The following is a 13,785-nucleotide window of genomic DNA, read 5'->3' on the forward strand; positions in this document are numbered from 1 at the left end:
GCAAATGACTAAAATTGTGGGGAAGAAAGAGTTGTGACTCAGGGAAAATCCTGCCGTCCTGCCCTCCCTGTATTGTCTCTTAGAGCAGAACAGAACAGAAGGAAAAAGATCTCAGGAAGCAGGAACTGGCCAAGTGCTTGTGTGGAACGCAATTTGGGGTGAAGCTGCTGGATCAGGAGTGGTTCAGATTCCTTACACGTGCAGGCAGGGTGGCGATGCACAGACAGGCAGTGGCAGTGCCACAGGGCAGTGGCACCTGACCCTGGCAGCGTGTTCCCTTGCCTGCAGCCAGGAGCTGCTTCTTGGTGATGGACCTGCAGGAACCGCAGCTGATAGGGAGCAGGGAGGGATCTGCTTTTACTCTGGAAAAACCTCCGCTACAGCTTCCGAAACTGTTACTTGGAAAAGACCTGGCATTTAAAATTCTAGGGAGAGGGAGGAGCAGGAAGAGGCAGAGAGCAGCCCCTGATGAGCTCAGGGTGGGTCTGCGATTACTGGCTTTTGTGGCTGCATTTTCCAAGCTCTGCTGTCTGAGCTATGTCAGTAATTAAAGATCCAGTGAAGAATGGATAGGCAACTGCATTTCCCACATCCTTGATGAGGTCTGAGCGATCAGGGTCTTGGAATAAACATTTGGTTGAAAAATTCCTCAGTACCCCGAGCTGAATCTACTCATCTCCTGCGCTGCGGCAGAGATCTGCAAGTAATTTGATGGCATACAAAATAGTATTTCAGTAAAACAGTTCTTGTTCAATATTGCCTTGTTTTCCCTTAATTTGGATTATTGATCTTTTCTCCCATCTGACGCCTCCTAATTTTCCTTTGTATGGAAATGTCTTGTGATGAATCATGTCACTGTTCATCCTGATTAGTAAAAAGGAAGTATTTTTATAGAAATAATCTGTGTCTTATAGATATGTTCTTTTCTGGCTGCAGTGGTGATGTCAAAGATGCTTCATCACCAGCAGTTAGCGCAGCGGCAGTCGTGCTCATTTTGCAATCTGTCCCCAAACCTCTCTCTGGTCTGACTTGCCTTCTAAAGGAAAGGTTGATTTTCTTAGACAAACAGGACAGAGCATAAAACAGTGACTTAGCCTTACACTCCGCTTCCCTGAAATGTCACTGGGTGTTGCTCCCAAGGTCTTGTCACTGTTCAGTCCCGGTCAGGGCCCAGTGAAGGGGACATGCAAACCACACGGTAATCAAGGGAGCAGCATTGCAAGGACTGATAGCCACACAAAGGCTTCCTGTGTATGTTCCTAGGCCCTGTGGCTTTTTAGCAGAAACAAATGCAAACTACTTCTTGCTGCAAGCATGAGGTGCGTGGAAGTGTGTTAGGTTTCTTTTCAAAGGAGATCGTGGTGTTGTCAGAGATTGTGACATTTACTGCAGGTACAGGGCTTGCACGCTGCCGTAAGGGAACTGGTTTTGGGTGTTCACGGGCAAGTGGATCCCTGGAAACAGATTTTGTACCGGTGGGGAGAGTTGTAGGTCTCTTTGCAGCACATCTGAACTGTGTGCTCCAGTTGCGGTCTGCAGGTTGCATTAGACTGTATATGTTTTCAGTTCTTTTCCATTTCTTCAGCACCCCACCAAAATCATAATTTTGTTCTTTTTATGTGGCATCTGGATCTTTGGCCTTGCAGCAACCCGGGGATCTATTGTGGTGTTGGTTGTTTTGGATCATAGAGTGAAGCTGGAAAGTGGCAGGAGACTGGTGCCAAAGAGCTTCATTCTGCTGAGCTTACCAGCACATTTGCAGAAGAGTTGTTGTTGTTATTTAGTACAAAATGTTTGGTCATTCGATGTTCTCCTTTTGGCCATCTGTGAAAGAGGCACCTGGGGAAACTGTACCCTTAACTCCATTTCCCCACACACAGAAATCAGATTACAGATGACTCAAAACCTTTGGGCAGTTCTCTGTGAGGCAGGCAGGGACAAGCAGGGCAGGCCAAGCCGCAGTTCGCACCGCAAAGAAAACAAAAACACAGGTGCTGAAGGGACTGTGGCCACACAGGCGAGCCGTGTTTACAGAACACGGCGTCGCGCGGAAGGGGAACGTGGTTCTTGTTGTTTGGCTGTTGTTCGCTCCAGGCGTGTTTCATTTCAGCTCGCCTGCAAGGCAGAGTTGTTGCGGGTCCTGCAGCAGGAGTTCTCTGTGGTGAGAGAAGCGTGCGATCCCGGGGCCCGAGAGAAGGAATTCTGCTGGAGGGCCCCTCCAGGGAGGAGGCTGCTGCTCGCCACCTGAGCAAACAGCCAGCCCGGCTGGCGAGCCTTGAAAAACCAGCACCGGGATACAGGGAATGGCTCTGCACAGGGGGTTTGCCTTGGGCTTCCCACCTCGGCCTGCCTCGAGAAAGGCTGTGCTCCATGTGAATCTCTGGGGCCATGAGCAGGAGCATTCCAAGGAGCACGTGCCTCCCTGTTTGCATCAGGGGAGAAGGCAGCACACTGAGGCCCCAGAGCAGGCTGTCAGGCATTGCTGGGTCAGCAGCCTGTCTCAAGCATTGCTGGGTCAGTAGCATCACTCCAAGCGTTGCTGGATGGCGTGCTGCTCAGCGATCTCATTTGGAGCTGGTGTACCTGGAATGGGTGTGTGTCAGGGGTGCAGGGAAGCGATAGTGGTGCGGTGGTCCTGCAGAGCAGGTGGGCCCCAGGGAGCAGAGACCAGGCTCCTGCATGTGGGGCAGTGCGCCGTGACCCTGCGGTGGCCTGGTGGGTTGGGAGCACACCGCTGGGGCAGGGCTGTGTCACTGACCCAGAGAGCTGGTGTGGGAGCCCTGCCATGGCAGAGCACACAGGAGCCCATCCGAGACACCAGACAGATGTGCAGGGGGGCTGGTGTGAGGCGCAGCTGCAGCAGGGAGCTCTCCAGATGACAGCCAGGAGAGCTGGATGCGGGAGAGCAGCAGCAGGGATTGCTGTGCTGAGTGAACTCTGCGGCGGCTCAGAGCCAGCCCAATAGCGGCACCAGTGTGGGGTTAGCCCGCACATGCCGAACAGATTTTGCTAATATCACTTTGTTATGCAAATATGTAATTATTTCATTTCCTCCAGAAGGAGTATTTGTGGCTTCCTGTTCCCTGGGACTTCCGAGTGCTTGTGCGAAGGGAACAAATAACTGCGCACTCTGTGGCAAGCTCTGAAAAAGTGAAAACCTTGAAGTTTTGGTGGAGGTTTTACACAGCACTTCCGAATGGCCTGCCAGAGGGTGGTGAGGCCGACCCTCACAATGGCGCAGGACTCGCTCCCTATTTAAATAAACTTAATTTGGATTGATGTCTGCCTGGAGCTGAGGAATTAAAAGGCCAGGTTGCTGCACAGGCTGGAGACTGTGCGGATCAGGATGGAGCTGCTCAGGCCCAGTAGGGCCCGAGGTTGTGCTGGCATGTGGCTGGAAGGCAGGATATGTCTGGATAACTGGTGCAGCACTTCTGTGGAAGAAGCAGAAAAGGCATAGCAGAGCAGCACTGTTGCCTTAGAGGTCAGGTGTGAGAGTTTGGTCTGTGCAGAGGAGCTCCCGATGTGCTCGGTGGTCTGGTTTTGTTGGTGCACTCACAAGGCTGTGGCATTTAGAAATCTTGTGGAATGGGGGGTGTTTTCAAACAGTGCAAGCTGCAGAACTCTGTGTAGTGAGTGCCCTGGTACGCCACAGGGACAGTCTGTCCAGTGAGGGGTTTTTGAAACCCTGTGTGTGCCTGCCTAGCATGCTCAGAGAGCTGCGGTTTGGAAAGGGGCATTTTCAGAGAAGGATCCTAAGGCCCTGAGAAGTCTCTTTTATCTTTCTCTATCACATCCAGTGTCCTCTTTCTCTCTCCTTGCTGGCTGTTATGGGATAGTATAGGGCTGATTTTCTATTTTAGATACTTAGCTGCAATCAAGTGCTGGGGTGAGGTTCTGGGAAGTGAATTTAATTTTGTATAAACAGGGCTTTCTGCTAACACTTAAAAGATTTTAAATAAAAGTTCAGGCACAAAGTGCTTGAGTTTCCATGCTGAACTTAAAGCAGTTCTTGTCTAATCCCCCTTTGCTTTGGAATGGTGTTACAGATACTCAGTGTCTCTGAGGGTTTGTTTTATTTTTTTTAAACTCGGGTAATTCTCAATTTGCAATCTCAAGAAGCTCAGGAAGTTGCTCCGAGGATGTGTTGGAGATTTGCAAAAGGTCACATCTTTCACCAAATCGCTTGGCACTGTAGGTACAGGACAAGATTCAATTATGCCAGTTTTTGTTTAAATACTTGTGGTGTGTTGCTTGGTTGTTTTTTTTTTTTTTTTTTTTTCAATGTTGCTTCTTTCAACAGTAGGAAAAAACATGACTGAAACTGAAATGGTAATTTCCGGTCGCATAAAGATTCTTCTTTGGGATTGGCATGGGTATAAACCAGGGACTGCTGCTTGTGTTGGATTCTTTTAGCCATCAGTTTAAATAGTTTTGGTTTTTTTCTGCATGGATCCGCATCGGTTTTATTGCTTGTGTCCAAAAAAACACAGTCATACCTTAATGCTTTAATTACAAACTTATGAATTATGTTTACTTCCATTGTTAGGTTTTCTGTTGCACTAATGTGCATTTTTTTACCTAGAGAAAAGCGGAGCCAATGGTACTGCTTGCATCAGTAGTGGCGTGGAGTGTGTTTCCACACCTACAGGTAGTTTTTGTAGATGAGCGTGGCAGCTTCGGTGCCTCAGCGCTGTGTGAAGATGAGTCACTGCCAGGGGTTGTGTCTGAGCCCCCAAATGTAGGAGCATATAAAAATCGGGACTCTGCTGGTGAGAATCTTCACTTTCCTCCTTACCTGCTGGTGGGCACTCATAGTTACAGATGGGCATATTACAGCTGTGTAGCAGTGCTGGCTACAGCTGCGAATTTCAGTGTAATTTTAGAGGCAGTGCATAGCGTCCTAGTGTTCTGTTTAGGACTGGATAATGAGGCACTTGCTGCAGCCTGTGGGAAACCCGAATGCCCTGTGCTGAAAATGCTCCGTGTGCTGGTCTGTAGACCAATCCTGCTGTCTCCGTCTTCAGGGTAGAAGCCAAGCTGGTCTCGGGAACCAGCGCACTAACAAACCGTGTCGCTTCGGTGAGGCTCCTCTGCCTCCTCCCGTGCGTTCCCTGCCCGAGGTGCAGGCGAGGCACCCTGGTGCTGCGAAGCAGATTTTGTAAGGGACGGTGTCGTGTGTGCCGGGCTGTTTGGTGGGGCTGTGGTGCTGGCAAGGGCGGGTGACACACCTCTGTGCTTTTGGTGCTGAAAGACAGCATGTGCGGGACTTGTCTCAGCCGAGCAAGAAACACCTTTGCCGTGCCCGCTGCGGTGGAGAAGTCGTCCCGTGCAGGATTTCTCTGAGTGCACGTCTCTTCCCACGGGCTGCAGGCTGCGGAGGGCACCTCTGCCAGTCCCGGCCGGGCGGGAGGAAGCCGAGGGTCGGTGGTACTCACTGGAGGCAGGCAGAGCCCCAGCACGACCCGGTGAGCATCGCTTCCACCTGCCCGCGGGGCACTGTGCTCCGCTGCCAGCCAAGCCCAGAGACTTGGGTCAGGGGAGAAGGGTGAGGAGGGCGCTGCGACTCGTGATCTATTTATTTATTTATTTATTTATTTGCTATGCGGTCGCGTTATTGTGCGGCCTTCGGGAGGGGCCGGGTGGAGGCGGGCGGGGGACCGTCCTCCGCCTCCCTCGCCGTCCGCCCGGGGGATGGAGCTCGCAGAGCATCCCCTCCCTCCGAGCCGTCGCTGCGCTCCCCCGGGGTGGCGGCTCCCCGCACTCGGGCCCCGCCGGAGCGAGGGCGGGCGGGGCGATCGCCGCGCTCCCCGCGGTGTCTGCCGGCGAGCGAGCGCCGGGAGCCGCGCCGCCGCCTCTCCGACACCGACCTGCTCGGCTGGGAATAAAACCCCTCGCTCCCCGCCGGCCGGCAAGGGAGCGCGGTGCACACCGCGGGGCTTTCCTCCGCCCCGCTTTTTTCCGTTTTTCCCGCCCGCCTTTTCCCCCATTTTCTCTTTCCCCGTTTTTTTCCTTCTCCAGAAGGAGGGAGCCCCGTGCGCGCTTTCCGCGCAGTCCCGGAGCGCGCCCGGGCGCTGCCGCCGGGACGGGACGGAACGGGCCGGGCCGGGCCGGGTCGGAGGGGCGGGATGGCGGCGTCGGCCCGCTGGGTGCTGTGCCTGTGCCTGGGCTGGGGCTGCTTGTGCCTGGCTCTGGGGGACGCGCTGCGGCCGCGCCGGCTCGGGCTGCGGCGCCGGGCTGCGCCGGGCACCGTGCGGGGCGGGCGCGGCCGGGCGGCCGCTGCTGACGACGGCCCGGGGCAGCGGCGCTCCGGGCGGCCGGACAGAGTGGCGGAGCACATGCTGCGGCTCTACGAGCAGTACCGCGGCGGCCGGGACCCCCCGACGCCGGCCGGGCCCTGGCTCCGCCGCGGCAACACGGTGCGCGGCTTCCGCCCGCTGCCGGCAGGTGAGTGCGGACCCCGCCGGGGCAGCGCTGGTGTTCTGCACGTGTAGCTCCTGTCGGAGCCAAGGGCTGATTTGTGCGTGACAGAGCCGTGACATGGTTTGGGGATCCTTCGGGCTCTCTGCAGCGTTCTCATGGTGACAAGTGGTGATAGTACCGACAGTGAGAGGCAGCGGCACACGAGTTTAATGTCGTTTTAGTTCAGGCACAACTTGAGTGTCGTGATTACTTCATCTTGGCATCTTTGGAAGGGGCACTTACATCTCTCTGTGATTACACACTGGCGTGCACAGGTAGATGGGTGAAAAGGTAAAAACATTTTCCCTAAGGGAGGGGGACGTGTTTAAGGTGCCAGCATCTCAAAAGAACCACGTCCTAGCAGAAAGAGGAGTCGCTGCCTTGGTGCTGCGTTTGGGATGGTTTTCATGCCACACACAGAAGCCCCCTTTGTCAGTCTCTTGATTGTACCGGTGCACTGCCCCAGTGGCTTTTCCTGAGAGTTGTTTGTGAGTTTCAGTGGCTTGCCCCAAGTCCTTCTCGTCCCAGGAAAGAGAGCTGGGTGGCAGGCTTTCCTTGCTTCTTCAGGAGCAACACATGCGTTTTATAAGGCAGCTCTGCAAAGATCAAATCGGGAATGAGTGGCTTTGGTGTCTTAGGTTTCAACCCTGCAAGTGTTCCTGTCCACAGGAGAGGCTTTAGAGGAGCAATTACCCTGGTTTGGGGGATTGAGAGCCAGGATGCTTCAGCTGCTGCTCTTAGTGAAGAGTTCTCTTGCTTTTCTGATGTGAATTGTTTGCCGTGTGAAGTCCTGTGTCCATGGACTGTCGCTGAATTAAGCCCACCAAAGGAGGGGAGGATATAATATTTACTACAGCCCCCCCCTCCCCCCCCCCCCAAAAGGAGAGGTTGTTAATGATCCTAGCGGAGCAATATTTGCTCTGTTACGCATATCTGATTAAAGCCATTTATTGTTCTAAACCTAGAATGTTGTTGGTTGAAATCCCATCTCTGCGGTCTTTTGGGTTATATTTGTACTCTCACTTGATGCTGAGTGGCAGCAGTCCTATAAACACTGCTTGCTAATCCCTTTCCTCCTCCTCCAATACTTTCACAGATCAAGTGCCAAAGCAATACATCGGGTTAAAATTTTTTTAACGCTTTAATAAGTATTCATGCAAAAGATGTAACCAGTTAGCTGTTGTCTTTCTCTTGCCATCGGCAGCAAGGGCAGCTTATTTCGTGTGGTTATTGATGGCAGAAAAGTCTGCTTCCAGAAAGCCCTTATGTTTGTTGTTCCTTAGGATGGTGGGTGCAATGGAAAGGCTTTTCCTGACTTCTCCCTTGGGCCCGAGTGCCTGACAAGGCCTGCAATGAAAATGGCCCATCCAGAAGCGTTCCCCATTCAAGATACTTTGTCTCTAGATCCTGTTTGACTTTGACTGTTGCACTCCTTGGCTCCAAATTTCAGTCTCCCACGGGCTTCCCCTCGTCTTTAATGGGACACATCGGTTACTTTAATACATGGCGTTGCTGTTGCACCTTGGCATTTTACCATTCCTTCTGCCAGCCTCTTCAAGACTCTGCTTTTTGTCTGCTAGGAGCAGAGGTTCCCCAGGAATCCTCTTGTGTCTTCTCCATCTACAGCAAGAGGTCTTGAAGCAAATCTTCAGTGATTTAATTTGCAATTTACCTTTGCCATTTAGTCTGACATTTGCAAGAGAGAAAGTCTTGCTTTCCTGAAACACAGCTCTGGAATGCAGCTGTGAAACTTCTCTGTCCTTGCTTGTCCTCTACAGGGGCTTCTGCTTCCTCTGCAGCACATGGGAAAGGCCTTTCCCAAATCTCCCGGGTAACCCAGCTGATAAATTTTTGAGACCCTGGAGTTGTGTGATGAGACCAAAAGCTCGTGGAATTGGTTGTAACTCATCCCCGCTGCAGTGAAAGCAGTGGTGTCGCACGTGGCAGCTGCGGCCCTCTCACCAACAGCCAACAAAACCCAGTTAAGACTGACTAATCGAAGCAAGCATCCTCGTACCTGTTAAAAGCAATTTTCTCTTTCTGTGGCTCAGTTCTGTGAGGGGATGGGACCAGAGGTTGAGCCCTGTGTGACACCTTTTTGAAGCCTCCATCTCACGCTGCCCTGGAATCTCTGACACACCAGACTTCACAACTAGGCTGGATGGTGGCTTGTTCGGGCTGGGGGTTTTGGCCCTTGATTTTTAACGAATGTTCCTGTGATCGTTGGGGTAAATTTGTTTCCTGTTAACCTTGCAAAATTCTCTGAGAGCATAATTGTTCAGAGCCTTTGCCGGTGAGAAAGCTGCAAAGAAACCCCAGGCCTGAAGTCTGTGAGGAGTGCAGTAAGGATGTACATCTCTCAGAGTGCTGAGTTGCACTTTAGCACTGCTCTCTGTCATGGACTCAACTGCTCTAATTTCTTTCTCTGTGTTGGAGTCCAGGGATGTTCAGCCTGTGATTTCTGTGGCAGCTCTTCTCGCCGTTGCAGGACATTTCTGGAATGCCTCTGATAGTCCTTGTGTTGCTTTGGGCAGGCCTTTTCCAGCTCTTTACCTGTGGATGCCGCAGGAGTGAGTGGTTTTCCATCTGATGTGGCTGTACAGACACACAAGAGGAAGGTCAGGTGATCTGTGAGCCACAGTGGAGCACTCAGGCAGTTCTGGCAAGGCAGCTCTCTGAGGCTGCGGTCCTGGGCATGCAGCAGCATCTGTACCTGGCTGTTGTCTCCTCCTGAAAGAGACCTGACCTCCGGCTGGCAGAAGAAACCTGCTTACCTGCAGCTGCCTCCTGGGGTGTGCAGGTCACTGCCCAGGCTCAGGATTTGGAGGGCAGCATGGAAAAATCAAAGACAGCAGAAAGATAAAAGCCTTCAAAAGATAAACAGATTAACTTTGCTTCTGAAGGCATTTTTAATCCCAGCGTCACTTGAGGAACATGGCTCGCAAATGAGTCCTGACTTCAATTGAAAGGTCTTCCTAATGGTGTTATAGTAAAGGTACACAGTGAGAAATGACTTTAAACTCTTTTGTATTGACTGAAGCTCACAGTAATGTCAGGCATTGCACCTGCCCCGCGGCCAATTCTTGTGGTTTGGCTTTGTTGTGGTGCGGAGTGCCCACGCAGACAGGGGCAGGAGCACGCGCAGGGAGAGCAGCGCCTCGCCGGCTGCATCAGCCTGCACAGACCAGTCCAGCCCAAGTGCTGCCCCTCTGAGCACCAGCAGCGTCAGGGCTTCTTTGCATCAAGGGCTTTAAAAAAGACAGGAGACTTTTATTTTTCCTCCTTCTGTGTGCTTCTTGGGTTTGGTCTTTTTTTGCCGCACCCCTCTAAACAGAATGCAAGCAGGTGCGTCCTGGTAGTTTTCAGGAACATGAAAAACATTAAGCTATGATTTGGGCACATGGGCCCACATCTGCAAGCCTCTGAGGCAAATGGACAGGGTCTCTAGGTTCGGCCTCTCAGGACCAGACCCAGATTTTGAATTTTCTGGCTTCTGTGACTGTGTGTCTCAGAGCAGTGAGGAGCTCTGGCATCAAAGGATGGGCTGTGCCCCCGTTAGCTTTTCACCCACCCAGCTGAAGTGAGATCGGGTGGTCGCTGTGCAGCCCACTCAGGCTGTGCAAGGGGCAGACTTGTGGGTTTTGTATTGTGAAACCCCCATGTAAGTTAGGTCCTGAGTATGCAGCGTTGCTGTTCCTAGGTAAGCTCTTTATTTGAGTGCCTGATAGCTGTAATCTGTGGTGAACGTGCTGCTGTTTTTCAACGAGTTGCTAGCTGTTGTGATATTGCCTGCTTTGCTGAAGAAATTAGTGAAACCAGTTTGGCACCAGGTCCTGTGGCTTTTCAAAAGGGAGAACCACATCCTGTCTTTTCCTTTTGCACAGAGCACAAATGGGTAACTAGGAAGCAGCAGCCAAATAAGAGGCAAGGTGGAAATAAGGAGAAAATCTGTTTTCCAAAACTGTTTCTGTTGAGGAACTTACTCCTGTTTCGAGTGAAGCTTTGTAGCTGGGCCGTGAAGCGATGAGGACAACGTTTTGCACCGGAAACAAAAGTATGCTTTGAATGGAATGAAATTTTCCTGAGGAAAAGATGTGTTTGTAGTTATTTCAAAGGGTAATTTTTGGCCCAAGGAACACTTAGTTCAGTGCAGTCAGGTATCGGTGTCACACATGGAGCGTACTGGACCCGGTACTCCCAAATTTTGATGGAACCCCAGGTCAGTTGGGTTTCTTGAGGCAGCATCTGGTGAATCCACAGTTGTCTGTGCTGGCCCCTAGTACCTGGTTTTGAGATGATTTCTCAGTTGAAAGAGCTGAGAACTCAGAGCTGCTGAAGTTCGAAGGTGACTGTAGAAAAACAGCACCATCTGCTGCAAGTGCTTTGTCTTGGCCTAGATTTACAGGCCTGAGGTGGCTGCTGGAATTTAGCCTTTACCCAAAACTGCAGACTCCTTCTGTGTCTGCCCCAAGGCGTGCAGAATTTCTTTATGAACAAAAGTACCTTCTTTTGTCTTCCACTGCAATATGCCAGTTTAGAACAGGCAGGATTTTTCAAGTGGCATTCCTAATAAGAATAAAGATCTAAACTTGTCATTCAACATACAGCAACGATGTCCATATTCTAATCTGAGCGTTTCTTTTTCCAGGGAGCCCCGAAGGCCAGGAGATGTACGTCTTTAACTTGACATCGCTTACGGAGTCTGAAAATGTCTTGTCAGCTTCGGTGTATTATTATATCGGCGATCTGCTGCATGTGAAGTGGAACTGTTCCCGGCCCCACGGCTGTTCGCATCACGGGCACAGGAAACCTGAAATTCAGATACGTCTTTCAGTTTGGACCTTTCCTTCAGCTGGGAACCCGACCCAAAGCCTGGGACACTTCCTGATAAATGTCTCCTTGGAGTACCAGGATGTCCTTTCCTGGCAGTGGAAGGATATCACTCAGCTCCTCCATGAGGCAAAGCAGAAGAACGAACTGCTGATGGGTGTGAAAATGGATCTGCCCAGCCATCATCTCTGGGGAAGAGCATCCTCCTCCCACGAGCCCTACATCCTGATTTACGCCAACGATTCTGCTATCTCAGAGCCAGAGAGCGTTGTCTCCACTCTGCGAGGACGCCGTCGTCCTGTGGCCAGGGTCCCTCCCAAGCCAGGGGGCCGCGCGGGGAGCAGCAGCGTCCCGCACGGCCGCAGAAAGCGCTCTGCAGACGTCCTGCTGCCGTTGCAGAACAACGAGCTCCCGGGGGCCAGGCACCAGCACGGCGAGCACGAGAGCTGGCAGGGCGGAAAGCCCTACCGCAGCTTCCAGCCGCAGCTAGCAGACAGGGCCAGGAGCAAGACGAAGCAGAGGAAGAGTCACCTCCAGAAGACGCGGACTCTGCAGTTCGACGAGCAGACTCTGAAGAAGGCGAGGAGGAAGCAGTGGAACGAGCCGAGGTACTGCGCCCGGCGCTACCTCAAGGTGGATTTCGCAGACATCGGCTGGAGCGAGTGGATTATCTCCCCCAAGTCCTTCGACGCCTATTACTGCTCTGGAGAATGTCAGTTCCCGATTCCCAAGGTACGGTGCCTCTCGGTTCTTTTTCACTGAAGCCCGTTCCCCTGCAGGGTGCCCCGGAAGGACCGGCGCAGCGTGCTCAGCCAGGCCGGCGTCAGGGAGGAGGACCTTCTCTGTTGTGTGCTGCCCAGTCAGACAGAGAGACTCCTCTCAGGACAGAGCGTGTCCAGGCTGCTCCCGCCAAAAGCCGAGGCCGTGCTCGAAATCTGTTCGGTGCTGCTTAGCCTGGAGTTGGTTTGCTGCAAGTTAGCATTTTGGGGCTATGGATTCCCTATCCCAAGGAGAAGGTCTTCGAGGGGATGCTCCGTGGCATATTTGGGGGCCTCACTTTAGTTTTAGTACCCCTGGCTGCAGGAAATAGGATCTCAGTAGCTGCTCTGCCTTTTGGCACGGGATCAGCGGGCTCGGCACGGCCATTGGGCTCCCAGTTATTTTGGGGAGAATGGTGCCCAGCAGCTGAGTAAGGAAACGCGGCTGGGTGCTGCTACCACAGCTTTCGCTCCCCGTCGGAGACAGAACTGATAGAGAAATCTGAGCTGTACGATAATCTAAAACTTGTTTCTAGATCCCTGGCTGCCGCTGCTGAGGAGTGCAGGTGCCCTTGAATTCAAAGCGAACCAACTGAAATGTCTTTGATCATCTTGGGTGGAGACTTACAACTTCATGTGCTAACGTGCTGGGCAAACCACGTGACAATGTGGAATTCACAGTTATTCCTGTGCTTTTTGCAGGTCCATATCCATTTCTCAGGGACATGTTTTGGGCTGCAGCCTGAGCTGTTTCGATTCCCACATTCTGTGTGCAAGAGCAGCTCCAAAAACCAAACCAAAAGTCCCTGGCTAAAAGCTGTATCTCGTGCATTTTTCATGCCCACCTACCTGCAGATACTCGGATCGGGGAGCATTTCAGGCTTCTGAGTAAAACTTTGTCATTTCTCTGTGTTGTTTTTTTTTTTTTTAATTTTTATTAGCACCTTAATGGTTTCTGGTTTTGTGACCTCACCTGGCAGATTTGCTTTCTGTTTAGGGCAAACCCGACCGTGTCCCTTTTTCTAAATGTAGGGAACTTTCTAATCTGGGGTTTCTCCTCTGGAAGAAAATGTCGCTCTAGCCATGAGGTACAGCTGTCTCGGGGTCTCGGTTCCTCCGCAGTGCCACCGGCTGCAGGTGTTGCAGCTGAGGGGTCTCCCCCAGGGCCCTGCAGCAGAGCGGTTTCCTTGTGGGGCACGTGAATCCATGGCACGTTCTGCCACGTGTTTCTCTTGCAGGCCATGAAGCCATCCAACCACGCCACCATCCAGAGCATCGTGAGGGCGGTCGGAGTCGTCCCCGGCGTTCCCGAGCCTTGCTGCGTTCCTGACAAAATGTCCTCTCTCAGTATCTTGTTCTTCGACGAGAACAGAAATGTGGTTCTGAAGGTGTACCCCAACATGACGGTGGAGTCCTGCGCGTGCAGATAACGCCGTGGGCGGCCCTTTGGCAATGCCAGGGTGATCCCTTGCCGCCCGGGGACGGAGGGTGGGCAGGAGTCTCATCACGCCTGCTTTGTGTTTGCGCTGCCAGTGCATTTCCTTGGGACAGATGTAGAGAAATCCAGTCAGTAGGGACGGGAACAGAATGGATCGCAAGTAGTGATCCCAAGGAAAGCGAGTACGAACTTCGTCTGTCTGTGAGTCTGACAGAGACACAAGGCTGGGGAATGGGAACTGTCTGTACCCGTTGAAAGAAAAATCTGCAGATTTTTGAGACTCTGACTCTGAAAGGA

General features: G+C 52.3%; 1 protein-coding gene across 1 annotated transcript; it reads left to right on the forward strand.

The window, feature by feature from the left end:
- The first annotated feature begins 5,655 nt into the window (after nucleotides 1-5,655).
- BMP3 (bone morphogenetic protein 3) lies at nucleotides 5,656-13,552 on the forward strand. The gene is made up of 3 exons (XM_079305511.1): nucleotides 5,656-6,447; nucleotides 11,111-12,024; nucleotides 13,289-13,552. The coding sequence occupies exons 1-3, from the start codon at nucleotides 6,129-6,131 to the stop codon at nucleotides 13,478-13,480; spliced, it is 1,425 nt and encodes a 474-aa protein (XP_079161637.1). The 5' UTR covers nucleotides 5,656-6,128; the 3' UTR covers nucleotides 13,481-13,552.
- The last annotated feature ends 233 nt before the right edge of the window (nucleotides 13,553-13,785 follow it).

This window comes from Erithacus rubecula (genome assembly GCF_903797595.1).
Source record: "Erithacus rubecula genome assembly, chromosome: 5".
NCBI classification, from domain to species: domain Eukaryota; kingdom Metazoa; phylum Chordata; class Aves; order Passeriformes; family Muscicapidae; genus Erithacus; species Erithacus rubecula.